General features: G+C 48.0%; 1 protein-coding gene across 1 annotated transcript in view; it reads left to right on the plus strand.

Moving 5' to 3' along the window:
- The first annotated feature begins 1,237 nt into the window (after nucleotides 1-1,237).
- The window catches only part of LOC149366520 (uncharacterized), a 42,770-nt gene continuing 17,204 nt past the window's right edge, over nucleotides 1,238-26,803 (plus strand). Inside the window, exons 1-3 of the mRNA XM_089561652.1 lie at nucleotides 1,238-1,369; nucleotides 1,471-1,504; nucleotides 6,000-6,175. Coding sequence (XP_089417778.1) covers nucleotides 1,490-1,504; nucleotides 6,000-6,175 — 191 coding nt within the window. The 5' untranslated portion in view covers nucleotides 1,238-1,369; nucleotides 1,471-1,489. The remainder of the gene's footprint in view (nucleotides 1,370-1,470; nucleotides 1,505-5,999; nucleotides 6,176-26,803) is intronic.

A 26,803-nucleotide genomic window follows, 5' to 3' on the forward strand; every position in this document is an offset into this window, starting at 1 on the left:
CTCGCTCGGATTAATTAGTAGCGCACCTGCTTCCTACACCAGAGGGCTTCCTAGCAACCCTCTGGCTTAGCATGGTAGCTTCGTAGCACATTGTAACAGTAGAGAGGAACACACTTCCTGTTGCGTGCAGTCTCGCTGCGCTTGGAACGCGTACAAGCACTGAGCTCGCGCTGACTGGACACGTACGAAAAGCTATCGACTTAAGCACCAAAAAGCGTACTTACCAAGCACCAAGCGCACCGAGCACAACCTTTGCAACTCGCCAATCTAACGCGACCTCTGTAAAGCTCTTGTCCCGCAGAAAATCCGACGTCGTCGTGAGCGTTGTGAGCGAGAAATCCTCGGAGAAGAAACCTAGGTGGGCCGACAAGGTCACGTGACATTATAGCATCAGTTTGCTCATAATTCGGTGGAAAGGTGGTCAGTTTGGTAGGAAATGGTTGGACAAGAAGTTGGACATGGTAATGGTTGAATTGGTGTAGTGGTATACCAATTGGTACTGGTATACTGGCTGAATTGCGTTGTACGATATGCGCGCGGTTCGCTGCATACAAATTTCAGTTTTGAAGTTACGTTTTTCGGAGGACAACAGTATTCTTCCATCTCGCGTCCATTGAAGACGACGTTATTTCACTCTCTAATTTACAATACACAGCAGCAAAAAGAAATTGGCGGGGGCTTAGCTTTGGTTATGCCTGGTAGGTTGCGAAAGCGAGCGCAGCGCCTCTAACGGAACGAACGCGGCGCGCCGCGTCTAAAGAAGGAACGCAGTGCGCCGCGTCTACAGGTCACGCGTGGCTACCGGACGCCGCTGCGCGAATGGTCGTTCATGAGCGTAGTATTGCTTTTGCAATAATAAAAAAAAAAGCTCGATGGCACGATGACACACGTGTAGACTCTCGCTGTTGGAAGAGGAATACACGAAAAGACCGATCTGCGGCAGAGAAAAAGCGTTGGAGGGGTGGAGTGATCGCGGCGTCGGCCGCTTATCTGTTTTTTCAGCAGCGTCCGCTCCGGCGGACGCGGTTGTTGCTGCGATGCGCGTCTTTTCTTTTTCTCTTTCCTCTGACCTTTTAACTTTCCCTATCTGCACGTGGCAGCGGTGGTGGCTCGGCTCGAGCCAGTAGGCAGGCCCGTGCAATTTCCTTTTCATCCTTCTCCCAGTCACAACAACAACAGCAAAAGCGTGCTTTCAATCGATACTGTGCGTCTATTCCGACAGGCTGTGAGTGGCATGTTATGGCGGTCAGGCAGCCGGGACGTCGTTGTCTAGCAATTACCTTAGCGATTGGGCATGTAACGAGCCAGGGTCGACAAACGAGGTTAGGTCCTTCTTTACAGCAAGGACACCTGTCCGCCCAATATACAGGTGAGCCGGACTGCGGCATGCCGTGTACGTTCTCTTTCGGTACATCGGCACAAGACCCATCATGATCCTCCTGCTCGCCTCCCTGTTTCCGCTGCTTGCAGCCGCCTCAGAGACTCCCACATGGAAGTTTACCAGGTATCTCCGAGGCCAAGTGTCTCATGGTTTTCCTTCATATAAGACGGCGCACTAGAAAGTTTGTAGCAAAAGTACAAGCTTTGTGTAAACATTTTCCCGTATGAACGTAAATTGGTAAATTGGTTTTTGAGGAAAGGTAATGGCGCAGTATCTGTCTCACATATCTCGGCGGACACCTGAACCGCGCCGTAAAGGAAGGGAAGAAGGTGGGTCATAATCTGGACTAAAGCAGCATACAAAAATTCATGGGGCACTTTGACTGTCTAAAGTGGGTAGAGGCGGAAGCGTTTTCCGCACCACCTTCGCTGTTTCTGTGGCACTGGTGGCGTCACATATAATTGAGTACTAATTACTAAGTGATGACAAATCACTAATTAATGGTTAATTACTGATTAATGCCTGAATACTAATTAGCTGCTAATTAATGACGCTTAAGCTTCGCCTTTAGGAGTGGAACGCGACAGCGCGTTGTAGCGCTGCCAGGGAGTCGACGGAACGCCACCACCCGTTCGGCGCGATGCCTTGCCCTTTGAACGCAACGCTTTTTGAGGAAAGGAAATTACGCAGTAACTGTCTCACAAAATTCAGGGGGGCACTTTTTGACCTAAAGTGTGGTCACTGATGTGTGGTTAAGATGTTAAGCTTCGCCCCTAGGAGTGGAACGCGACAGCGTCTTGCAACGCTGCCAAGGAGTCCATAGAACGCCATCGCCCATTCGGTTCTACGCCTCGCTCGTCGGTAAATTGGTTTTTGAGGAAAGGAAATGTATCTGTCTCTCATTTGTCGGTGGACACCAAAACCTCGCCGGAAGGGAATGGAGGAGGATGAGAGTGAGTGAAGATACCGTATTCACTAGACGCGCCTTTGTTCATTCCAAACCATCGAGCTGGCATGGCGGAGTGGATAGCATGCTCGTCTCTCACGACGAAGACCGGGGTTCGATTCCTGAGCTCGACCAATTTCTTAATAGGTTTTATTTATTTATATGGCCTGACTAGTAAAGCTAATTAGGCTAATTGGATAATTAAGCAATTAACTAAGCTCAGTCCCACTTACTTGGAGCATCAATTGGTTGCATGGTTACTAGCCAAAGTACAATTGGCCCCGTTTGAAATTCGCGCACTGTGACGTCACGACTGTTTCCACCAATTGAAAAGCGTGACATTTTCTGTCGACAACTGCTGCTTACAACGATGAGACATTAAAGGCTTCCGCCTTAAAATCTAGGTGAATCACACTAAGGACTACGTGTTTTACGTGCCACGGAGCTCAGACGTTCAGATGCACTCATTATGAAGCCTTTTTAGAAACGTTTGATGAATGGATGGTGAGTAGGAACAACTATTAATCAATCATTCAATTAATCAGTCAGTCAATCAGTCAGTGAATTAATCATTCAATCATCTTCGGTTTCTTCTGAAAAGGAGTACACTGTTTAAAAAAAAGTTAGTAAAAAGGTAGTAAGTGCAGCAGGTACTAACTCTGATCTCCTTTTACTACTTTTTAGGCCTCCGCGGTGGCTCAGTGGTTATGGTGCTCGGCTGCTGACCGAAAAGATGCGGGTTCGATCCCGGCCGCGGCGGCTGGAATTTCTTTGGAGGAGAAATTCGAGGCCCGTGTACTGTGCGATGTCAGTGCACGTTAAAGAACCCCTGGTGGTCGAAATTTCCGGAGCCCTCCACTACGGCGTCTCTCATAGCCTTAGTCGCTTTGGGACGTTAAGCCCCATAAACCAAACCAAACCTTTTACTACTTTTTGTCAGGTATTTACTACCATGTTCAAGGTACAGTTCGTAAAAGTAGCCCTTGCTACCTTTTCACAAACTATGGTCGCTAGTTACTACCTAGTTAGTAATCGCTCCTTTAACCCTAAAATAAAGTCAAATAATATACACTGGCACCGATTGTCGTGCTAATAAATTAGTTTTGTAATTCAACATTTCTGCAGGGGCATATGGTTAGGTAGACTAAGCTGTTTCTACAATCTCAACTTCATAATTAACGCTGGTATCTTAGCTCAACCGGGAACAGCCACTAGCCCGTAAATGAGAGTCTGATTTACCGAGTATATAAGACTGAGAAAGATTTCCCTACATGTGCACGCGCGAGTGGGACTCTTTCTGATTTGTGCTTTTCCTGCATTCTGAACTGATGTGTGCGCACGGTAAGGTTGTTGATGCCATCACCTCGCATAATATCTACATGTAATGCGCGATAAGCTTAAATTAAGTCTGTGATTTACGCCCATGGAGCATGCTTCGATAGCTCTGTCTGAATTCCGGAATTAGTCAAATTGACTGTGAAGCTTTTTTATTTTTCGAGTACGCATAAATTTGACAAGCCATGCCAGCCCACCGTACGATTAATCTAGCAACATACGCGAGTTTCTATTCATTAGCTTAGTAAATACTACTAGTTTCCTGCTAATAACTGCAGTTAGCAGCCGTTACTAACTCAATGGGTAACTGTTACTAAATGCAGTTACTAACAGGGTAGTAACATATGTGACAACCTCAAAAGTTAGTAAGTACTACTACCTTTTTTCTAAAAGTGCGGGACTAAAAGCCTAAAAACTTTGATAAGGCCCTTACAATATGGCAGAACACGAAGATGACGGCCAGACATATGTACATGAAAATTGCCTATATATAGACAAGCATTACAGAGTATCGAGTATATATAAAGTGACAAAGACGCCCCACAAAAAAAATGGCAGTACGATTGATCAGCAATATGAATAGCAATGTCGAACAAGAACAGGATCGAAAATAGAAGGCTTACACTAGTACTGCAAATAAATCAGGAAGCAAGAATGTTTGATGAGACAGTTTCTGTTACAGGTTAGATCTAAATCTTGCTTGTTTTTTAAGTTTAGCAGTGATGGTAGTGTGTGAGACAAAGATTGGTTGGTTGGTTTATGGGGTTTAACGTCCCAAAGCAACTGATGCTATGAGAGATGCCGTAGTGAAGGGCTCCGGAAATTTCGACCACCTGGTGTTCTTTAACGTGCACTTACAACGCACAGTACACGGGCCTCTAGAATTTATTCATCATATTAGGGCTTAGGGTTAAGCACGAACCATATTTTTTTTTGTCTGGTCTGACAAACACTTCTAATAACTTGTAGTTTTGATGTGTGAACTGCATCATCAATACCAAATTTAACGACGGCTTTGTAACACAACATCAACCTATAATTGTAAAAACAAAACACAGGGAAAATTTAATGCTTTCAAAAAAGAGATTCTGTAGAGTAAATGCAACGTACTCCAGCTATGTACCGCGCGGCTCTTTTCTGTAGCAAATGTTGCTTGTACAGATCTCTCTCACCAGCTGTGCCTCACCCCATGCTGCCTGCGAGATACCTCTAAATCCTTGTAAAGAATTAAATTAACCTTGTTAGAGAGAATGCCTCACATGCGTTCAGTGACACCAATGGCAGATGACAAATTGAATTGGAGGTAATCAACATGTTCATTCCAGGTCAGGTGCTTTGAAAAATGTATTCCGAGGGTGCTAACAGAATCTACCAACTCCTGACGCCCCGGAAAGTATACTTGATAAAGTATGCTCTATATTTTATAAAGTATAAAGTGTTATCCAATTCAGAAGAGTACAGATGCGGTTTACCAGTTGACTTACCGTTACCAGTTACAAGTTTACCAGTTGACTTACCGCAATCTCCTCTGTCAGAAAAAGGAGACCAAATTCACAGTAACAGCCATCACAACCTAACACGCAATTCATGAAGCACTACATACCTATCAGTTCTGGACAAAAGCATTTTTAAATGGTAAAGTGTTTATGAACGCCTTTTTTATATATTGTAATATTTCGTGATAACATCAATATATCCCCAGATGTCCCATCGACAAGATTGCATTTTCTTGCTTTACACGTTTTTGCTCTCGTCAAAAACTTCCCCATTGCTTTTATAAGGCAGTATTAAACACTCAATGCCAGATATTGAAAAAAAACTTTCGAAGAAAGATTTTTTTACACATACGAAGAATGAACTATTAGCTTCAATATTTTCTAACAGTGCCTCACAATATTATAATATTCAAAATTTTTGTTCAACAAAGCTGGACTTCAAGGAGGTGTTTTTCCACCTCACTTTTTCTACTGCTTCCTCGTGTAACTTCTCGACAGTGCAATGGAGGGGGATCTTGGGGTATCTGTTGTTTCAGCCAGCGTTTTCGCTTCGGCGGACGCGGTTGCTGCGACGCGCGTCTCTTCTTTCACTCTCTCCTCTTTTAACTCTCCTCTATCTGCTCGTGGCAGCGGTAGTGGCTCGGCTCGAGCCAGTCGGCAGGCCCGTGCACTTTCCTTCTCATCCTTCTCTTAGTCGCATCAACAACACTGCAATTATAATTAGGGACACAAAATATCAACGCAAACTATTTCACGTTCGGCGCCGGCTGTAAGGTCTCTCTGTGGTCCTGCACAGTGTTAAAAGCTGTGTTTGTAACCTTCTACTCCATATTGTGCGCAGGACACGCGGTCGAGGCCGATCCTGCTGTATGAGTGCTACCAAACAGCGGACGTGGATCAACCAGAGAGCACTGTCAACTTCACCCTCCTGTGCGACTGCACGGTTCCTAACGGCGAAGCGTGCGCCCTCAGCGCATGGACGGCGCAACGCGGCCAGGCTGCCGACAGCTACCAAAAGTGGGTGACTTTGGTTTCGCACATTGTCCTTGGACACAACAAACTCAGCTGGACCCAGCTACACACTGAACAGAATACAGTAAAAAGGCAGTACGCTGTCCACTAACGCACTTCCTTTTGTAATAGTTTAACGTAGTTAAACCGAGTAGACGTGCGAAAGCATGTGTTCATTCTTCGCCTCTTCTTTCCGGCATCTTAATATGTACGCCACCGCGTTTCTCGCTCTTCCTCATCACACCCTCTTCCCACTTGGCGGCAGCGAGCGCTACGCCCTCCTCCCATTAGCTACAGCTAGCGCTACGCCCTCCTCCCATTAGCTACAGCTGGCGCTACGCCTTCCTCCTCTTAGCTACAGCTAGCGCGACGCCCACCTCCCATTAGCTACAGCTAGCGCTCCGCCCTCCTCCCATTAGCTACAGCGAGCGCTACGCCCTCCTCCAATTCGCTACAGCTAGCGCTACGCCCTCCTCCCATTAGCTGCAGGCGCTACGCCCTCCTCCCACTAGCTACAGCTGGCGCGACGCCCTCCTCCCATTAGCTACAGCTGGCGCGACGCCCTCCTCCCATTAGCTACAGCTAGCGCGACGCCCTCTTCCCATTAGCTACAGGCGCTACGCCCTCCTCCCATTAGCTACAGGCGCTACGCCCTCCTCCCCTTAGCTACAGGCGCTACGCCCTCCTCCCATTAGCTACAGCTGGCGCTACGCCTTCCTCCCCTTAGCTACAGGCGCTACGCCCTCCTCCCATTAGCTACAGCTAGCGCGACGCCTTCCTCCCCTTAGCTACAGGCGCTACGCCCTCCTCCCATTAGCTACAGCTGGCGCTACGCTTTCCTCCCCTTAGCTACAGGCGCTACGCCCTCCTCCCATTAGCTGCAGATGGCGCGACGCCCTCCGAACTTTCCCGATGTCACCCACACTTCGCGCACTTTTACGTGGGAAGCTCCCAGACACCCTTAGAGCGTGTGGGGGTAGCGGTCTCGGACTCTAAGGAGATGCCCTCGACGCAGCGTGGCAAGCTCAGCGGAGACCAGCTACCAAGTGACAAGAGGTTTTTGGGCGTTCGGTGCCCAGCTTTCGCTGGTCGCAAGCCAGAGAATGGGTCGGAGCCAAAGGTTCACAAACAAAACAAAGTTTATGCAGCAAAGAGACGATACAGAGGATTTCACAATCACTAGTACGAATACATGCGAAGTGATTAATAAAACAATGCAACTCGTGCAAAGTTAAACTAGAGAGAGAGTACAATACAAAGGCAATATGGCACCTAAAGTGCACTAACACAAGAGAGAGAGGTAAACAAACAAAACACAATTTGTTCACCGGGCACTGCGGCAGTCCGACGACCAGAGTTCCATGACGATGCCGTCCCGCAGACTGGCGACCGTTGCCTCGTTGGTCCGATGCTGGCCGAGTGGTGTTTTCCCGGGAGTCGAACGGGCGCGCTTCGATGAAGCTTAAACGGCGGTCCGGACTGACTGATAGCGGTCAACGTCCTTCTTTATAGGCTCGCTCTCCCGTCTGTTTGTTGTTCGCGAACGAGTAGGCGCGCACATACACGCTGCATTGGCAGTGCTGTCTCCCTTTCCTCTTCCTTTCTCTCGCCGGCTGCGCGTCCTCATTGGTTAAAGTCAGGAGTCGTTTCGCGAAGGTTCCAGCGTGTTCTAGCGTGGCGCCGTCGTGGCGGCGTAGCCGACGTCCGAGTGCGGAGGAGGGGGACGTGACTTAGCGCACGCAAGGCTACGCCCTTTTCCTCCGGTCAGCAGTAGAACCGACTCGCATGTTCGAGAATCTTCGGCGTGGATGACTCATTCCTTCGGCGCATGCCGTGGCGGTGGAGAGAGAGGCACGCGCTCGGCGGGGGCTTTCCCTCTCTCCCGTTGGGCTCGCGCCGGCGAGACGCCGTGCGCGCGGCGGTTTTTCTTTGTTTGTTTTTAAAATGCGCCGAATTTTGTGACACCCGAGCTTCGTCCCAGTGGCAGCAGCATGCGCGGCATTTTCCCGAACTAACCCAAGATTACTCGAGTTACACGATGACAAGACAAGATTCTTGCTCAGGGTTGGTACGCCTGGCGTAATGCTTTTGCACTAATAGAGATGGCGCTAGAGGACAGCTTACTCAGTGACTTTAGCTTACTCCCGTTTTAGTCCCATATCGATGTATTCGTGCTTTAGAGTGTACACGCGGGGCTGCGGTATTTGGCACGGATCATTAATGCACACAAGCGGAAAACTTGCATTTAGAAGGGAGTTGATGGCCACCTAATGTGTAGAAGCCTCCCCTTTTCACCTAGACTGGCACAGTTGTCACAAATAGCTTATCTTTAAAGGTAGTGGTATGAAGCTATTTTCTTACTCTCATTTACCAGTTTTACAACCTCCATTTACTTATTTCTGTTTGTCACGATACTGTGTGCGGCCGGATGGTGGGTTGGCGCCAAGATTATAATTAATCGGGCCAAATTGCCCACCACTGCACTCTCCGTAAGTTTGGAGCGGGACGAGCGACAAACTTCTCCACCCCGCGTGCAAAAGATAAGGTTCGACTGCTGACCGGCGATAGGGGCCACGCCTGATTAGCCGTCGACCGGATTCATGAGGTGTAGAGAAGTTCCTTATAAACAACCCGAATAACAAGCACAGAATTAGAACACAAACAACTATTAACAGGGAAAAGAAAACATCAGGGCGAGAACTATGCAACAGCGTTACAAGATCATGCAATGCTGTACAAAAAGTTAGGACAACAAAGACCGACATGACGAAGAAAACTGTAAAGCGAGTGGGGAGAAACGGTGGCTTAGCTGCGCAATGGCAAGGTCCGGTCGCAGGGAGCGTCGGGCCGCGGATGCGCGCGGGGCTGATGGGGTGTCGCGGATACGGGCGAACTTGGGCCACGCGTCTTCGGGGCCGCCGTCGCCGCGCTCTACGCGTCAGGCACCCGCCTTAGCTCGCTTGCCGATCAGTTCCCCGCCTGACCTCACACACGTCCGCGCGCACCGAACTCCAAGCCAACTCCCGGCTCGCGGTTTTCCCGCCGCAGCGTTCTCGTGGCAAACCAACCAACAAACAAAAACTACAGCGCGCCAACGATTTGTGCATGTTGAAAATGGGAAAAAGGCACACGATGAGACTGAGAAGGGACGAGAGCGAAAGCTACGGTCCTAACGAGGAGCGAGGCTAACTTGCGAAGGTCGGGAAGGGTGCCGGGGCATTCAACCGACCGCTTCCCATCCCCTCAACGTGCAAGCGCTCGCTACCCGGCGATAATACTAGGAAGGGGCGGAGTGGTCTTTACCCTACAGCATCGCGAGGTGTCAACTGTTCACGCGTGGGGAGGGGGGGGGGGGGGGGCAAAATCATCCCCGCCGGGCAGCGACATGCCTGCGAACAACCGGCGCCGTGACCACCTCGCGCGCAAAAGAAAAAGAAACGCAAGGCATGCACAAACTTTTTGACACTGTTTTACTGAATCAACCCAATTTCACGGCGCTTCTTGGATCCATGAAGCTGACCCGTGTACCGGGCAATGGAGAGCAGTACACTCTACAAGAAGACGCCCAATCGTTTCCGTGTCTTCAGTACATCGGCAGAAAACATTGTATTCAGGTCAAATTTTAGCCTCCAGTATTTCGTCCTCAACCACGAAACCGTACACACGGGAGGTTAATCACATCCTTCAGTTAGAATTAGTTATTTAGCCATTCTATGGATTCTAAAAGACGGTCTAACATTTTTCTTTCTCCGCTTATAATTTACCAGATCCCTTAATGCATACTCCAGGGCTACATTGCCTCTTCCCATTGTCCCCATAATTTTCACTGCCCTTTTTGCATACTTGAAATAGTGTTTATGCCTGGTCGACTGCTTGTCTGCGGCCAAAACCCACTCGTGCAAAAATCCCTGAAAAAGGGATTGGCAGTATTAATAAATAAATAAAAGTTGTACGACTCCCCTTGACAACTGTCTTTGTTTACTGAAAAATTTTTCATACGGTATTTGTTCGGACAACCTACACCGTATACCAAGAGTATTTTGGATCATTGGCTCTTTTGCCTTTCAGTAAGTAGAAAGGCAAGAATTGCGAAATGGGAGAGAGTAGCGTGCCTACGAGGTCGTCTATGGCCCCTTCGTTTCGTCCTCCGCCTCAGAAGTAGTTAAAGTCTTACCGCGACTCACAGCCGAGGGTGAACGAACAGAGAAGATTATTACCTCCTGATATCCGCATAAATTGCGTCTAGCTGCTGAATTACAAGTGAAAATCGTTGCGGAACCAATGAATGTCAAGCCGGCAGCAGTTACGAAATGCGATGCACATGTACAATATAAGTAAAAGAACTTAAGATGTCAATGCATGGTGCTTCCGGAACAGAGAACGAAATCATGCGGGCCAGCCGACCTTATGACTAGTCCTAGTTCACCGCGTGCTCGTGAGGCCCCGATATATTACAGCTAGTTTATTGGTTGCTGTCATGCAGTAACCAATCAGGCTTTCGGATCTATATTTAATCTCCAGTAAGTTCTTCTTCACTAAATATCAAAACTGCAACGGAATAGTAGATAACTGAGAGCACACGCCACTTGACGATTCTGCTTCATCCGCGCCAACCGCGCAAGCGTGTAGCCACAAATTATGATAGATACTACAGCATCAGCAGGATTAAATCAGCACTCAACCTTCTACCACTGGAGAACCGTCGAAAAATCTCACGACTTTGCCTTTCTCATAAATTGTATTACAACTTTCCTGACCTCCGCGAATCAATACTTCTACCTCCTATCAGAACATGGCGTCGCCTCTTTTAATTCCCTGAGTGTTCAGCGTTTATATGGTTCTACAATAGCCTTCAATAAATAATTTCTACCTACAGCAATAGAAAATTGGAGCCAGTTACCAGACCGCATTGTAAACAAGCGTGATGCTACTAAATTTAGAGACGCACTAATCCAACATTACAGCAAATGAAAAATCAACCTAATGCTTTGATTTTTAACATTTATTTTTCTTGTTACTATTGCCTCCTTTAGCCTATCTGCCATCATGTATTGATTAGAACTGCATCTTAACATTTAACACTGTATTCCAGTTTATTTTTTGCACTGCATTGTGCTGTATTTTGATGTGTTAACATTGTTATTCTCTTTACATTGTATTTCAACTATTCTCCACCCCCTCCCCCCTTGTGTAATTCCCGAAAAGGGCCTTTAAGGGTACAATGAATGAATGAATGAATGAATGAATGAATGAATGAATGAATGAATGAATGAATGAATGAATGAATGAATGAATGAATGAATAGCGCCTGCGGCGTTGTTGAGCCGCACGAACGAACAATGAATTTCCCGTCATTTGCCGCCTTACCCGGCCATTCAAGGATACTACCATAGGCAAAGTGCTTATAAACCATAGAGCACCGAACCGGCGTCTAGAAGGTGCCGGTGTACACTGACATGCATTGCACCAGGTTAGGAGCGGTTTCGGACAACAAATCACGCTTTTTTGAAGCCAAGACATTGCGTACGGAAGTGTCTGCATGAGTGAGCGCGCTAAAAACGAACGCACAGTCTACAACCCTTATAAAAATGGTCTATAGACAGTCTATAGACTTCTTATATACTCTATTGACTTCCTATAGATATTGCTTTTTGTCTATTCATAGTCCATAGACTGTCTATAGACAAAAGTCTACGAAAAGTCTATAGACTGTCTAAAACTTTTTTTATAAGGGAATACAGCGATCAAAGACCAATAAGTGGCTTCTGTTGCAAGAGCAAGATATTAGGCTAGGTCCAGCACAACAGGAGTTTTTGACATGAAACATAGCCTTACCTCAAGTTTGTTATTTTCCTTTTTTTGCTTCCAGAAGCCAGCTTACATACTCATACGACGATGCGACTGACTCATGGTTGGTTACGTCGGGCGGTGAGACACAAACTTTTCCCTTAATATTTTAGAAAATGGCCACATGATTATTCTGAAAATTTTGGCAGCATTAGCGCATATCGACGAGGTTGTGAATGATAACTTATCCTTTAGATCCTAATGCAGCGACAGATGCGTAGGATGACTCTTGGAGAGGATGGTTGGGGGAAGCGCTCATATTTCCGCAATGCGTTCTTGGGACCACCTTCATAAAAAAAAAAAACTTTTTTTTTGTTTTTTTCTCAAAGAAAATGTCTCGTTAACATAAAAAATTGGAAGGATGTACAATAAGAAAACTTGCGCCTCAAAAGAGGCAGGCCGAGCCTTTGATGACACTGTACAGCCCAGGGACCTTCTTTCCTAGTCGTTGAGTGAAGCTCTTTAGTACCGCTGGAAGACACATACTTCAGAGGGATGAGGATGACGGTTGGACCCCTCTTCGAAAGACATTAAATGCCGATGATGCTGAATGAACTTCTACTCTCTATAGCACAGAAGTAAAGGTGCTCGTCTGCATAGTTTTGACAAAGGCTGGGCCTGTGAGGTGGTCATGAAGAGTAAAGGCCCTGTTTACCTTATCTCTTTTTCTCTTTGTCTAAAATATGTAATGTTCAGTGCAATGCGCAATCATAAATGAAAACCGCTTCACTTCGTTGTAAAAACAACCTAAGATAGTCCTTGTCCTCCGTTCTCGTTTGATGAAGGAAATGGCGTGTCCTAGCCAGAGGGCCTGGTGTTAACACCAGATATGAAAGGCAATTAAAGTATATATATGACACGCACTGAAATCCATGCCAACAATTCAATCGGCTTGTATTAGCATACGTCCATCATGAGACGTGTTCGGTACACCATGCGACTCAACGGAGCTGACTTGGATGCCACATGTAGTAGTTGCCTATTCTTCCTCGCATCTTCAAAGCTTATCTGAGAGGGCAACTCTCTTGCTGACCTTTGTGGGCATCGAGGCGTCAGGAGCATCAAAAAGGGTAGCAACACAGTTTCAAGTCTGGCCCAAACACGCGAAATACTCCTGAATACTGTCTATCAAACGAACACATATCCAGGTGCGCTAAGCTAATCACTGCTAACTTCGAACTTCAGTTGGTTCTGACTCCGCTTACGCCAGATTTTACTGTGCGCAAACGTGTTGGTATATACGGTTGATTTCAGACTACAGCGAGCTCATGCACTTGAAGATGGAGCCTTATAACGGACTGGCCTACTACACTGTGTTGAGTAAGTGGCACTCTTTTTGGATTTTTTTTTGAAGTTTTGAGCAATCAAGCCGAATAAAGTAACAGCGACCGACATGGCTTAGGAATCTTCTTTTGTTGTGCAAATCTGTTGCTTTAACGCGTATAACAAGACACGTGACAGCAAGATTGCTTGGGGCGTCTGAATAAGTATATAAAACGCAAAATATTGGTAGGGTTTTAATATAGTTCAACTGAGTAGACGTGGAGAGCACGTGTTTAGCCTGGTTGACTCATGGTTTTGCTTTGCTCGGCCGTCGGCAAGCTTGGTGACGATATTAGACTAAGATTAGGCTCTGATAGAGGCTAAGCTGATCTGATCTGTTGGCGCCGCAGATGGAAATTGATGAGGACAGCGATGTGCAATGCACAGCGCTAGAGTTAAATTTTTTAGGTTAACACGAGGACCCCACTCTGGGTATGTGCCATTCCTCCTGAGGCCGGCAACAACAACAACAACAACGAGGCGTCGGCTGGGTCGACACAACCTCTGGAAAACGAGCATGATGGACCGACATTGTGAAATTGTGAATGTGCTGTTTCTACAAAAAAAAAACCACTTCAGCAGAATGATTGTTCATCTAAAGGAATTATAAACTTGAAGGAAATAGAAACCTAAATTGGTTTTTGAGTAAAGGAAATGGCGCAGTATCTGGTTCCCATCTTGGTGGACACCCGAACCACGCCTTAAGGGAAGGGAGGAAGGTGGGAGTGAAAGAAAAAAATTGGCTTTGGTTTAGACCTGGTTAAACCTGGAGTGACGCGATAGCTACAGCTGGTCGAGTGGAACTCGCTGAGTCGAATTGCGAAGTCAGTCTTTCGCCGCTGCGTTTCGCTGGGAGTTCCTTCTTCATCTTCGTCCCTGGACGTGGATTCACAGTTACTGCGTAATTTCCTTTCCTCAAATTCATTTTCTTCATTACGGCCCCTCTTTCACTTTCTTCTATTACTCCCTCTTCCCCCTTTCCTCTGCAAACAGATGACGGATGTCCACCGAGATATGCGAGGCAGTAACTGCGTAATTTCCTTCCCTCAAATACAATTTTGCAGCCACGGACATACGGCCGAGGTGCGACCACGTCGACGAGGCGAAGTGGCTGGCATAGTGAAGCTATCGTTTCAAAAGGGAGAGATAGGTGGCATAGCGGAGGTCTCCAGAATAATTTCGACCTCCTGAAGATCTTTAACGTGCACTGACATCGCACAGCACACGGGCGCCTCTGCGTTTCGCTTGCATCGAAACGGTGTCGCCGTGGCCAGCCCTTATAGAAATGGTCTATAGGCAGTCTGTAGACTTCTTATTGACTCTATTGACTTCATATAGATATTGGTTTTGTCTCCTCATCATCATCATCATCAGCTTGACTACACCCACTGCAGGGCAAAAGCCTCTCGCATGTCTCTCCAATTAACCCTGTCCTTTGTCAGTTGCCGCCACTGTATCCCCGCAAACTTCTTAATCTTCTTAATCTTCTTGCTTTTGTCTATTCATAGTCTTTAGACTCTCTATAGACGAAAGTGTTCTAAATGTGTATGGCCATAAATCTATAGATTGTCTATAGACTGTCTATAATATTTGCATTGCCTATAGACATTTGTCTATAGACAGTCTATAGACTTTATAGACAGAAGTCTATAAAGTCTATAGACAGTCTATAGACTTTATAGACAGAAGTCTATAAACACTCTATAGACTGCCTAAAACTTTTTTTGTAAGGGAGGTTCGAACCCGGGAACTCCGGCTCAGTAGCCAAGCGCGCTAACCACTGAGCAACTGCGCTGAGTTAGCACAATTCACTCGTGTAATATATCCGGGTGCTTCGCAGCCATCACCAGCGAGGGGAACCGCGTGGTGCGCAAGATATTCGACGAGGAGTCAAGCTGTGGGAACGCAGCGGCTCTGCTCCACAGCTTGGACGGCGCAGCGCAGGACGGCTTCGAGTTCTCGCGAGAAGAGGCCGAGCCCAGCCACACTTGCGAGAGGTCCCTGATGTGCGCCTGAGCCATCCGTTGCTCGAGGAAAGAAAAGGCGACCGAGAGTCGCTGCATGAAAACTTTTCAGTAATGATAGCGTGTACCGTAAAGAAAATGTTGCCTGCTGAATGTGTGTTGTTGTTGTTGTTGTTGTTGCGACTGACAGAAGAATTAAAAGGAAATTGCACGGGCCTGCCAACTGGCTCAAGCTGAGCCACCACCGCTGCCACGTGCAGATAGAGGGGAGTTAAAAGATAAGAGGGAAGAGTGAAAGAAAACAAAGGACGCGCGTCGCAGCAACTACCGTGTCCGCCGTAGCGGACGCTGGCTGGAGTGTGAGAGAGTGAAAAACTTTATTAAGCTCTAGATTTGCTTTTCTTCTGCGGCTGTCAGATGGCTTCGTCCATCTGCTTGTACAAAGGTCGGCTGCCCTTAGTCCAGGGCTCCGCTGGAAGCTGCTGCCAGTTGTGCTCCCCGAATCAGACCTTCTTGGTCGACTCGGCGATCGCTGGAGAGCACTCCCTCCCATTGCTCCGCACTCGGGTTTGTTATAACGGGTACCGCGCTTATCCTCTGGCATGCCCACGTTATGTGGTACAGCGTGGGTGGTTCTTGGCACCAAGGGCATTTTTCAGTGTATTGTGTGGGATACATTTTGTTGAGTACGTGTAGGTTCGGGTACGAGCCCGTTTGTAGCTGCCTCCACGCGACAGAGTCTTCTCTGCCAAGGGCGTTGTGTGGTGGTGGATACCGCTTTCTGCGCTGGCTGGAAAAACAGATAAGCGGCCGTAGCGGTGCCTAAGGTTCTACGGAAGCTTCCGCAGGAGCCCCTTGGTTTGTCCTTGGTGTCCACAACAAGGAGAGATGTTGGCGGTGCTTGCATAGAGTTGGCGTTTGATTCTAAAGTAAAAGAGAGCAAGGTGAGTTTAACTTCACAAAGTTACAAGCCTAACGAAGGAGCATGCAGATGTCAGGTGAGGCGTTGCCGACATCCTGTAAGCATGACGAATGCCGTGCTCACACTTTCTGGTGGTTGTCTACCCAGCACCTCCACCAAGTGTAACGTGGGGGCTCGCACAGTTAGTGTGGACGGCCACAGTCCTTGTTCCAGTCCTTGTCCCTTGTGCTGCTCAGCAGGCCGGCGTTCGCAAGCGCGCACCCGAGCTTCGTCAGCTTCGTCTTCTGTCTTCTTTCTCTCCTTCGTCGGCGCTAGCCGCTGGGCAGCAAACCCCAACTCTCTTTCTTACACGAAATACAACACGTTACCAAGGAACGGGGTTTGCGGGTGACTTTCTCTGTAGTCTTTATCATGTAGAACCGAAAACTGGGCGAGTTGGTGAGCGTTCAACATTATGTACAGCGCGAAAAACGAAGACAGGGGAAGAAACACGCAAACAAACAAGCGGTGCGTGTTTGCGTGTTTCTTCCCTTGTCTTCGTTTTTCGCGCTGTATATAATGTTGTCTTTATCATGTCTCCATGACACCAGGAACATGTTTGGCCCGAATTCTTTAGGACTCATTTTGCTGAGGATGTGGCGTATACATCGGCTTTGGCAATAGATTAGGGAATGTGGCTCGACTGGTAGCACTCGATGAATGCGCACAAGAAAACTTCTGAGTCCGTGCGACAAACTCACAACTAAACAGCATGCATCAAATGGAACAGCAATAGGACAGCACCGATATGAAACAGCACACGGAAAAACATACGAGCGTCAAAACAACACAGCAACTGGACAGCCCAATCACAGCACGAAGCAACGGAAGAGGGAAAAATCTTATGGGGCTACTGTATAATGTTGACCACACACAGCGGGAAAACTTGAGCGTGTGGCTCTGCAACTGGCGCGGCTAGCGCATGGTCGCAGTGTTTGGACCCTCTCGCCATGTGTGGTCAAGCTGTCTATTCGATGCTCCTGCAGATAGCACCACGTAAGTGGATGCTGATGAGAAATCCCTCCTTTATTACAAATCGACTCCATCTTGGGGGATTCCCCAAACTATTGACCCAACACCGTTCTCATTTCGAGTTGTTGATCAATTCGCTCTCACCCTGCCATATGCTAGCCGACCCGGTTAGCTCAGGGGGTAAAACGACTGCCCTTGTGAGGAGATGGTCCCAGGCTGTAACCACGGTCCAGGAAGATTTTTCCTCAACCACAAAATTTCTGTGAAAGCTGCACAGGTTTTCTTTGTAGCCTTATGGCTGCGCTTGGAGGGATGCTAATGAGAAATGACTCTCTTATTACCATTCTCCTCCATCCTCCATCATTCTCATTCATCATCACACGCGCTCTCGTGGGACCGTCAGGATACGGTCACTGACAAGCGTAGCAAGGATCACGACAGCACAGCCGTTTACTGTGGTGAGGCTTGCCTAACCGCCGCGCTCATTCGAGTGAAAAACGCTAGGCCACTCGCCAAGATATAAGGTTCGGCCACATGGTGGCGCCGGAACAGTGTCAGAACTATAGCATTACCCCCCCCCCCCCCCCCCTGCAACCCTCCCATCCCTACCAAAAGGCAGCGACTCGATGCAGCCCGTGCGGGGAAAGAAAAGGCAAACTACAGACCGTGAATGTATTCGGTCCTGGAGGTGGACCCTGGAAGGGGGCTAACGGGTGCAATAAGGATTCATTCTCGCGACGTGGACCACTTCGGACCTAAGCTGTCTAGAGGATCGGACAGTTCCTTGCGAGAGAACCTCGTAGGTCACATCTCCTGAGGCAGCGTAGCACTTCGTAAGGCCGAAAGTAATGGCGAAGAATCTCTTCAGAGCGCCCTCGCAAGTGTATCGGACTCCGTACCCAGACTTCGTTGCCGGATATGTAAGTCATGTCCCTGTGGCGGAGGTTATAGCGCTGGGCGCCGTTCTCTCGTTGGCGCCAGATTCGTCGTTGTCGAGCAAGTTGGAGAGCAGCTTCTGCGTCACAAACCTATTGATCAGCGCCCACGACAGAGGTGAAAGCAGGATTCTGAAGAAGCATGGCTTCCAGCATGGTCAAGGCTTCGCGACCGTACACCAAATGAAACGGAGTGAAGCACGTCGTTTCGTGGAGCGCAGCCTTGTACGCGAAAGCAATGTAAGGCAGTATTCGGGACGAGTTCCCATGGTTATCGTCTACGTACATCTAAATCATATCGGTAAGACTTTTTAAGCCAGGCCGCTAAGTCTGTCTATTTGTTTGAGAATACTAATCTGCTGTCCTTGGATGGCCGGTGCCATTGAATCGAAGTGCCTCGCTAGTAATTGCCGCCGTAAACGTGGTTCCCCTGCCAGTTAATACTACCGTTGGGGCACCGTGATGAAGCACAGTGTTGTGAATGAAGAAATGTGCAACTTCGGCTGCGGTACCACATGGTTTCAAAGTAGCTGCTGAGATGGTCAGTGGCAATCGCAATATACCGGTTACCCATGCAGGACGCCGGTAATGGGCCGATTATGTCTATGCCGACCTGTTGAAATTGCAGTTGCGGGAAATCAATAGGCTGCAGCAGCCCGGTTGGTTTAGTAAGCGGCGTCTTCAGGCGCTGACACTCTTGGCAGGTTCGTAAGTAGCCTTAAACAACCACAGCAGGCATGGGCCAATTCTACTTTTGGCATTTCCGCGCCAACGTGCGGGAAAACCCAAGGTGGCCGGAAGAAAGGGTGTCGTGGCACGCACGCAGAACTTCATCATGAAACGTTGTAGGTTATGCAAGCAGACAGACAGTTTCCGTTGGGCTTTAGTTCGTGTAAAGGACACGGTCTCACAAGGAAAACCACGGCAGCCCGCGCCTCCAGAGTCGAGGTGGAAATGGAGTGGTTCCTTCGAGGTACTCGATTAGGGGCAGCAGTTCGGAGTCGGCCCTCTGTAGGCGTGCGAGGGTGGACGAGTTGATAATACCCAGGAAAGCAGAATCGCAGTCGGACCCGTCAGTGTGGCAGGGAATAGGAGCGCGGGACAGACAGTCAGCATCGCTGTGTTTCTGGCCGGGCTTGTGCAAAACAGTAACATCAATTCTTGTTACCAAAGTCGTCATCGAGCAAGTCGTCCCGATGGATCTTTTAGGTTCGCCAGCCAACAGAGCTAGTGTTGATCGCTCACGACCCGAAACGGGTGCCCGTACAAGTACGAACGAAATTTCGTGACTAACAGCGAAGCAGTTCTTTTCTTGGCGGAAGAATTGACTTGGGAACGGGATAAAGTGAGCCTGGCATGAGCAATCGCATGTCTATACCGTCCTGCCACTGAACAATGACCGCAGCGAGGTCAACGTTACTGGCATCTGTGTGCATTTCCGTGTAGACTTCCGCGTCGAAGTGGCCACTTATAGGCGTACATTGGAGGCGGCATTTGAGTTCTGTAAGGGCCTTTTCTTGGTCCTGGCCCGACGAGAACGGTTCGACGCCTTTTGTCAGGCCAGCCAGGGCTCAGCTAGCTTGGAGAAATTGTGAACAAACCGACGATGGTGCGTGCAGAGGCCCAGAAAACAACGCAGGCTCCGTTTATCTGTTGGCTTGGGGAATGCAGCTATGGTGGCCGGTTTTTTCGGTGTCTGGGCTGACGCCTCAAGCGCTGGCAATGAGGCCAAGAAACTGCAGCTCATTAAACGAAAAGTGATATTTTTCGGGCTTGATAGAGAGACCGGCGTATCGGATTGCCTAGAAAACAGCGCGCTAACGTTTCAGGTGCTCTTCGAACGGTCGGAGGAAATCACGAAGTCGTAAAGATATACGGGGCACGACTGCCACTTCAGGCCAGACAGCACGGTGTCCGTCATTCGTTGGAATGTGGCAGGGGCCGAGCACAAGCCAAAAGGGAGCACCTTAAACTCATACAAACCGCTAGGAGTAATAAAGGCGGTCTTCCTTCGGTCGCATTCGTCGACCTCTATTTGCCAATACCCACTGAGGAGGTAAAGACACGAAAAGCGGGTGGCATGGCGCAGGCGGTCTAGGGAGCCCTCAATGCGCGGCAGGCGGTACACGTCCTTTTTCATGACGTTGCTGAGGCAACTGTAATCCACTCAGAACCTTAGGGTGCCATCTTTCTTCGCGACGAGGAAAACAGGTGATGCCCAGAGGCTTGTCGGCGGTTGTATGACGTCGTCCAGGAGGATTTTTGTAACAGTGACGGCTGGCAGCACGTTCTGTTGAAGACACCCGATAAGGGCGCCAAAGTAGTTGTCTTTGGTAGTCGCCAACTCTAACTCGGCGCTTAGTGAGCGGTGTCTGTCGGGCCTTGGATTGGATTGGAAAACGTTTATTGTCAGCACTGAGCCCTAGTGGGCATTATACTAGGTGGCTTCGAGCCCATGGCTCTTGGCGACCTTGTGAGCCCACTCAGTGGCCCGGACTTGTGTCAACGGGTCTGAGCTGGCCAGTATAGCCTCCCACCGCTCTAGAGAAGGGACTGGTAGTAGGTCCGCCGGTGGCGGCGCCTTTTTGCAGCTCCATAAAATGTGGTCATATCCGGCTATCTCGCCGCATTGTTTGCAAGTAGCGTTGTATTGTGTTGGAGACATGTGTGCTAGTCTCGACGGGCTAAAGAAGGCTCGCGTCTGGAGCCGACGCCACGTTACCTCCTGGCTTTTGTCGAGCTTTTTGTCTGGTGGCGGACAGATCCTCCTTTCCAGTTTAAACTGATTGGTGTATTCGTGAAATGATATGAATGCATCTCTTGTGAAATTTGGGGACTCGACCCGGCTCACTGCTCGGCTGACATAACCTCGAGCTATACTGTGAGCCAACTCGTTTCCCCTGTTCCCCGAGTGTGCCGGCACCCATATTAGTTCCACCTCTCTTTGGTCCCAGTCTTTATGTCTTAATATTCGTTCTGCCTCCTGGGAGATCATACCCCGCGCAAAATTGTTGATAGCCACCTTGGAGTCGCTAATTATGGTGACTGCTTTGGTGCTGGCCATTGCCATGGCGATAGCCGCCTCCTCCGCTGTCCCTGAGTTTTTTGTTTTGACCGAACCGGCCGTTAATGTTTCACCCGAGTCGTTCACGGCCACGACCACAAAGGAGTCGCCTCCTTCGTATTCCGCCGCGTCTACATAGGTTGTGTGTTCCGAGCCTTCGAGCTTGGCTTCAAGGGCCTTTGCTCTGGCTCTCCTCCTGCCTTCGTGAAAAGCAGGGTGCATGTTTTTTGGAAGTGGTTTAATAGTGAGTAATTTTCTAACTTTGGTCTGTAATTTTGCCTGCGCGTTTCTTTCCGGAATTTTATCATGTAATCCTAGGTTGCTCAGGATCTTTCTCCCCGGGGGTGAGGTCGCAAGCCTCCTTAGTTGCGCAAATATATGTGCCTCGCATAGTTCCGTGGTGGTGTTGTAGATCCCCAGTTTAAGAAGTCTTTCCGTAGGAGTGCAGTGGGGCAGCCCCAATGCTGCTTTATATGCCTGCCTTATGATCCCATCTATTTTGTTCTGTTCCGCCAGCCCTAGCTTGAGGTAGGGAACGGCGTAAACTATTCTGCTTATCACGAAAGCCTGAACCATTCGGCAGAGATCTTTCTCTTTGACTCCCCGTCTTTTGTTAGCTATTCGCCTTATGAGCCTGGTTGTCATGTTAATTGTGGACTTAAGCCTGTTTATTGTCTCTGTGTTCTTTCTATTGTCCTGTATTATAAGTCCTAGGACCCTGATTTTGTCAACTCTGGCTACCGGAGTCTCATTTACCAGTACGTGAATGTCTCCTGCGTTGGTATCGCGTTTGCTAGCCCCCCGGATCACCAGAAGTTCGGATTTGCTTGGCGAGCATTTTAGTCCTGCCCATTCCGCGTATTCCTGGACAATATCGATCGCGTGTTGGAGATTTTGTTCTATTTCCTCATCATTTCCTGTATGCGTCCATATTGTTATGTCATCCGCATATAGCGTATGGTTTATACCTTCGACAGTCTTCAATAGCGGCGGTAGGTTCTTCAACGCCAGGTTGAATAAGAAAGGAGAGAGCACTGAGCCCTGCGGAGTTCCCTTATCTCCCAGCTTAATAGTTTGTGACTGGATGTCTCCTAGATTTATTTCTGCGGTTCTGCCGGTTAGAAAGTCCCTTACGTAATCGTAGGCCCGCTTTCCAGGGGAAATCTCCGCCAGATTAGTTAATATGACCTCGTGTTTGACGTTATCGAAGGCTTTATGTAGGTCTAGGCCCAGTATAGTTTTGGCGCCCCCTTTGTTGGGCGGGTCTATGATGTCTGCTTTGAGCTGGAGCATGACGTCCTGCGTGGACAACTTGCTCCTGAAGCCTAGCATCGTTTCAGGAAATACCTCCCTTTCCTCTGCGTATTCCTGGAGTCTGTTTAATATGACATGTTCCATCAGCTTCCCCAGGCAGGACGTTAGCGATATCGGCCTGAGGTTGCCCACTTCAAGTTTCTTCCCGGGTTTTGGAATAAAGATTACTTTGGCATGTTTCCATTGTGAAGGTAGACTACCTCGTTTCCATATCTCATTTAGGTAATCTGTGACTGCCGTGACCGAGACTAGATCTAGGTTCCTTAGCATTTTGTTGGTTACCCCATCTGCCCCCGCTGCCGACGTGGTTCTTAGTTGACTCATTGCTCTCCATACCTCCGCTATCGAGATGTCCTCTTGGAAGTTGACGCAAAACAGTGGTGGAAGGAATGGATAAGGCTTTCCACGCAGCGTTTCTGACTGGCCAAGAGGTGCGGGTTCACGTCGATAGCACTGGCTACAGCCGTCCCCTCGTCGAGGTCCGATGTGTTAGATAAAGAGCAGTTACCGGTACACTCTCCAAGTTCTTCAAGATAAGCGACCATACCGTACCAAGATAAGGCTCTACCTGGGAATACGCAGCCTGGAGATCGAAAAGGTGGAGGAGTAGAAACGTTGCTTAGGCATGAACTCACTTGGCAAAGAGTGAAAAAAAAAAAACATTTTGAGGAGCATGTAAGAGTTAAATGTACTATTATCAGCACTATTAGCAGTAGCGTGTTTATCGACGGGGAGCAACAGCAAGGCGAAAAACGAAGCTTTGATCAAATGTCTATTGGGTATATCAAATTGATTCAAGGCAAAGAAGACGTTCTTACACTGGGGGATATGAACGCTCACATAGAAGAACTAGGTGGATACTTAGACTCTACTGGGAAGAATTATGCTAACCATGTGTGAGCAGAAGGACCTTATTGTAATAGGGAAGTGAAATCTGTCTGTATATTCAATTGAGAAACGGGCTCCTTGTCATTACGTCCCAAAAGTTTTCGCCTGTGCCTTTTTCACAAGTTATTCTATCACCCGCAGTTTCATACCGAACTTATCTCACCACCTCAGTACGTATCACCAAGACTAGATCATATTCATAAGGTTGGCATCCCTTTCTGCAGATCAAAAACTTTTTTCCAGTCATTCGTACCACGCACACCGAATGAGTGGAATCACCTTCCTTCTTCGACGGCCACCATCACCAATACTCATTTATTCAAGAATGTCATAACTAACATTGTCTAACTAGATTCATTTTATACCGTGTTTTCGTTTTTTTCCTTCTTTCTATTTCTTGAACGCCTTTGCTAATAATGTATGTGTAGAAGTCATATTAGTAACTTGTCTGTTTCATTAACTCCTGTTTGTTGATTACATTTTTTTTTGTAACCACTCCCCTCTGTAATGCCGTAATGGCCCTGAGGGTATAATAAAGAAATAAATAACACAAAGCCCCGCAGTATTGGTGGAATTGCTGTCATATACCAAAGTGTGCGACGCCCGATGTACGTGGTATAGGGGGCGCGCTGGTCACTGCCTAATTATTATAGTTCTAAAGGTATGTTTCTCGGTGGGACCCCAGTGTCATGCTTGATAGTCCGGCTTGCGAGCAACATTATTTTACTGTCGTGTTTTCAATGCATAGGGACAAAAAATGCATGACGGCACGAGGGCACACGTCTAGGCAGTCGTTGTCGCAAAAGGAATGCATGATAAGGCTGATCTGGGGTAGAGTAAAAGCTTGCTTTCAAATTATACTGAGCGTTCATTCCGACAAGCTGTGAGCGACATGTTATGGCGGTCAGACTGCAGGGACGACGCTGGCACGCAAATACCCGAGCGACTCCACGTGTGACGAGACAGAGTCGACAAACAAGGCCGAGTTCTTCTTTGCCGCAAGGACACCCGTCCGCCCTATAAAGAGGTGAGCCGCACTGCGGCAGAACGCATAGGTTCTCTTTCGGTACCTCGGCACAAGACCCATCATGAAGCTCCTGCTCGCCTTCCTGTTTCCGCTGCTCGCAGCCGCCTCAGAGACGCCCACTTTGAGATTCCTCCAGGTATTTCGGAGGCTCTCTGCCCGCCGCCTGCGTAAAGGCCCGAGTGTCTGATGGTTTTCCTTCACATAAGACGACGCTCTAGAAATGTAGTATAAAAAACAGAAGCTTTGTGTAGAAGCCTTCGCGCATTGAGGGCCACAGTCTGGACAAGAGCTGCTTTGCAAAATCTATGGGAATCACAATTAGGGGCGTGTTTTACGTACCACAGAGCTCATACGTTAAGATGTGCACATTATAAAGCTTTTTAGGCATGTCTGATGGTCGGATGATGGATAGCAACAACTACAAAGTGGATTTAAAAATACTGCCACAGTACGAATCTATGCAGTGGCGCCGTACTGCGGCCCAACTGTTTCAGCTGGGACTTGCCATGCCTTGGGCATTCGAGGGGCTAGAAGACTGTTATATTCCTCGCTCGAGCTACCTGCTGTCTTGCACGCCCAGCACGTCTAATTAAACCTGGTCTGTGGGCTTCAACCGTTTATCGGTGACAATGAATATCGTAGCACATCTTTTTGGGGTCTAATAAAGCGCAAAAAAGTAAAGTTTCGCCCTTCCATGTTATGTTAGTTGCTACGCTATGTTATGGTTTCCTATCTTATGCTATGTTACATTGTGTTCTGCTGTTATTACGTTATATTTTTAAGTTGCGTGAGGTTCAGCGTCGTAAACCTAAACATGGGCTGTGAAAATAGGGCTCAAGAGTAATTTTCACCCCCTGTGCAGTGACATCGCAGAGCACACGGTCGCTTCGGCACTTCGTCTCTATCGAAATGCGGCCACCGCGGCCTGTATCCGATCACGTGACGTTGAGATTAATGCCGAGCGCCAAAGCCGCTAAGCAACTGCGACGAGTAAAGATTTAGCCCTGCCGGGCTGCAGGTGCGCTGACTCGGTAACTGCAGATGTAGGCAATAACGGCTGGACGCGGCAGAACTGCATATGCGCATATCACGCCTCTTCACTGCTGTTAGCGAAGTCAGCTCAAGACCTTTGCACACTGCTATCCATGACCAACAACGCAGATTTGGCGTCGTGCGCGAGCATCAATCAATCAATCAATCAATCAATCAATCAATCAATCAATCAATCAATCAATCAATCAATCATTCAATCAATCAATCATGCAACTTTTATTTTCCTTTGAAGAGGAGGAATACGGACTAAAAAGCACGGAGAGCTTGACGAGGTCCCGACCCTTTACAAGCTGGCAAACAGCGAGATGACGGCCAGTCATACAAGGTAGTTACAGTAAATAGAGAACTAGCAGAGATTATAGATCATTACATAATGAAAGTGGCAAAACAATAAATAACAGTATAACCAACAGCGGCCAATAAGAACGGGAAAAAAATGGAAGCTTTTTACTAGTCCGGCAAAAAAACAAGACGGCAAAAGCGTTTGATGAGATAGTCTTGGTTATAGGTAGGATGAAAACCTTTTCTGTTTAACAGGTTTAGCAGCGAAGGTAGTGTGGTGTGTATGCCAAAGATTCTTCATAATATGATGTTATAGGGCACGAACCCCATTTCTTTTTGTCTGGTTTGACAAACGCTCGGGTATGACCACGATTGCTGTATATCGGCCTTTATCGGATCAAACAATATACAGTATTGGGCGTTTTTATCGTGAATATTTTCAAAAATTTTCCCGCCTCAACCGCTAGCTCGTTTGCAGTGAAACTGAACGCAGAGCTTGCGTATTATGGTGACTGTTGTATCGTAGCAAGTTTTACAACAGTACTTACTTAGTTGAGCCGTGATCGTCTGCGTGGAGATCGGTGAACCAAAACCCACCAACGCAGTTTTTTCGCTGAAGGGCGACAGTGGCGCCATCTGTTTCCCGCAGTGGAAAGCGTCAAGACAAGGCGCCGAGGTGAGCGTTGCAAGATGTGCGGAGCCTTTGAATATGCCGTTCCGGCATTTGCGTCCGTTTCAACTGTAGCGCTTCCAACATTTTTGGCTAACTGAGCAGAAAAAAATATCATAACTGCTTTAACGAGTGTTTATCATTCAAAGTATATTGTTTGCAACCCTTACCTCGGCGCCTTGTCGTGACGCTTTCCACTGCGGGAAACAGATGGCGCCACTCTCGCCCTTCAGCGAAAAAACTGCTTTTGCGGGTTTTGGTTCACCGATCTCTACGCAGACGATTGCGTTTTCTTATCATTCACGACTCAACCAAGTAAGTACCGTTGTAAACC

This window comes from Amblyomma mixtum, chromosome 1 (genome assembly GCF_055824585.1).
Source record: "Amblyomma mixtum isolate Tamu chromosome 1, ASM5582458v1, whole genome shotgun sequence".
NCBI lineage: Eukaryota > Metazoa > Arthropoda > Arachnida > Ixodida > Ixodidae > Amblyomma > Amblyomma mixtum.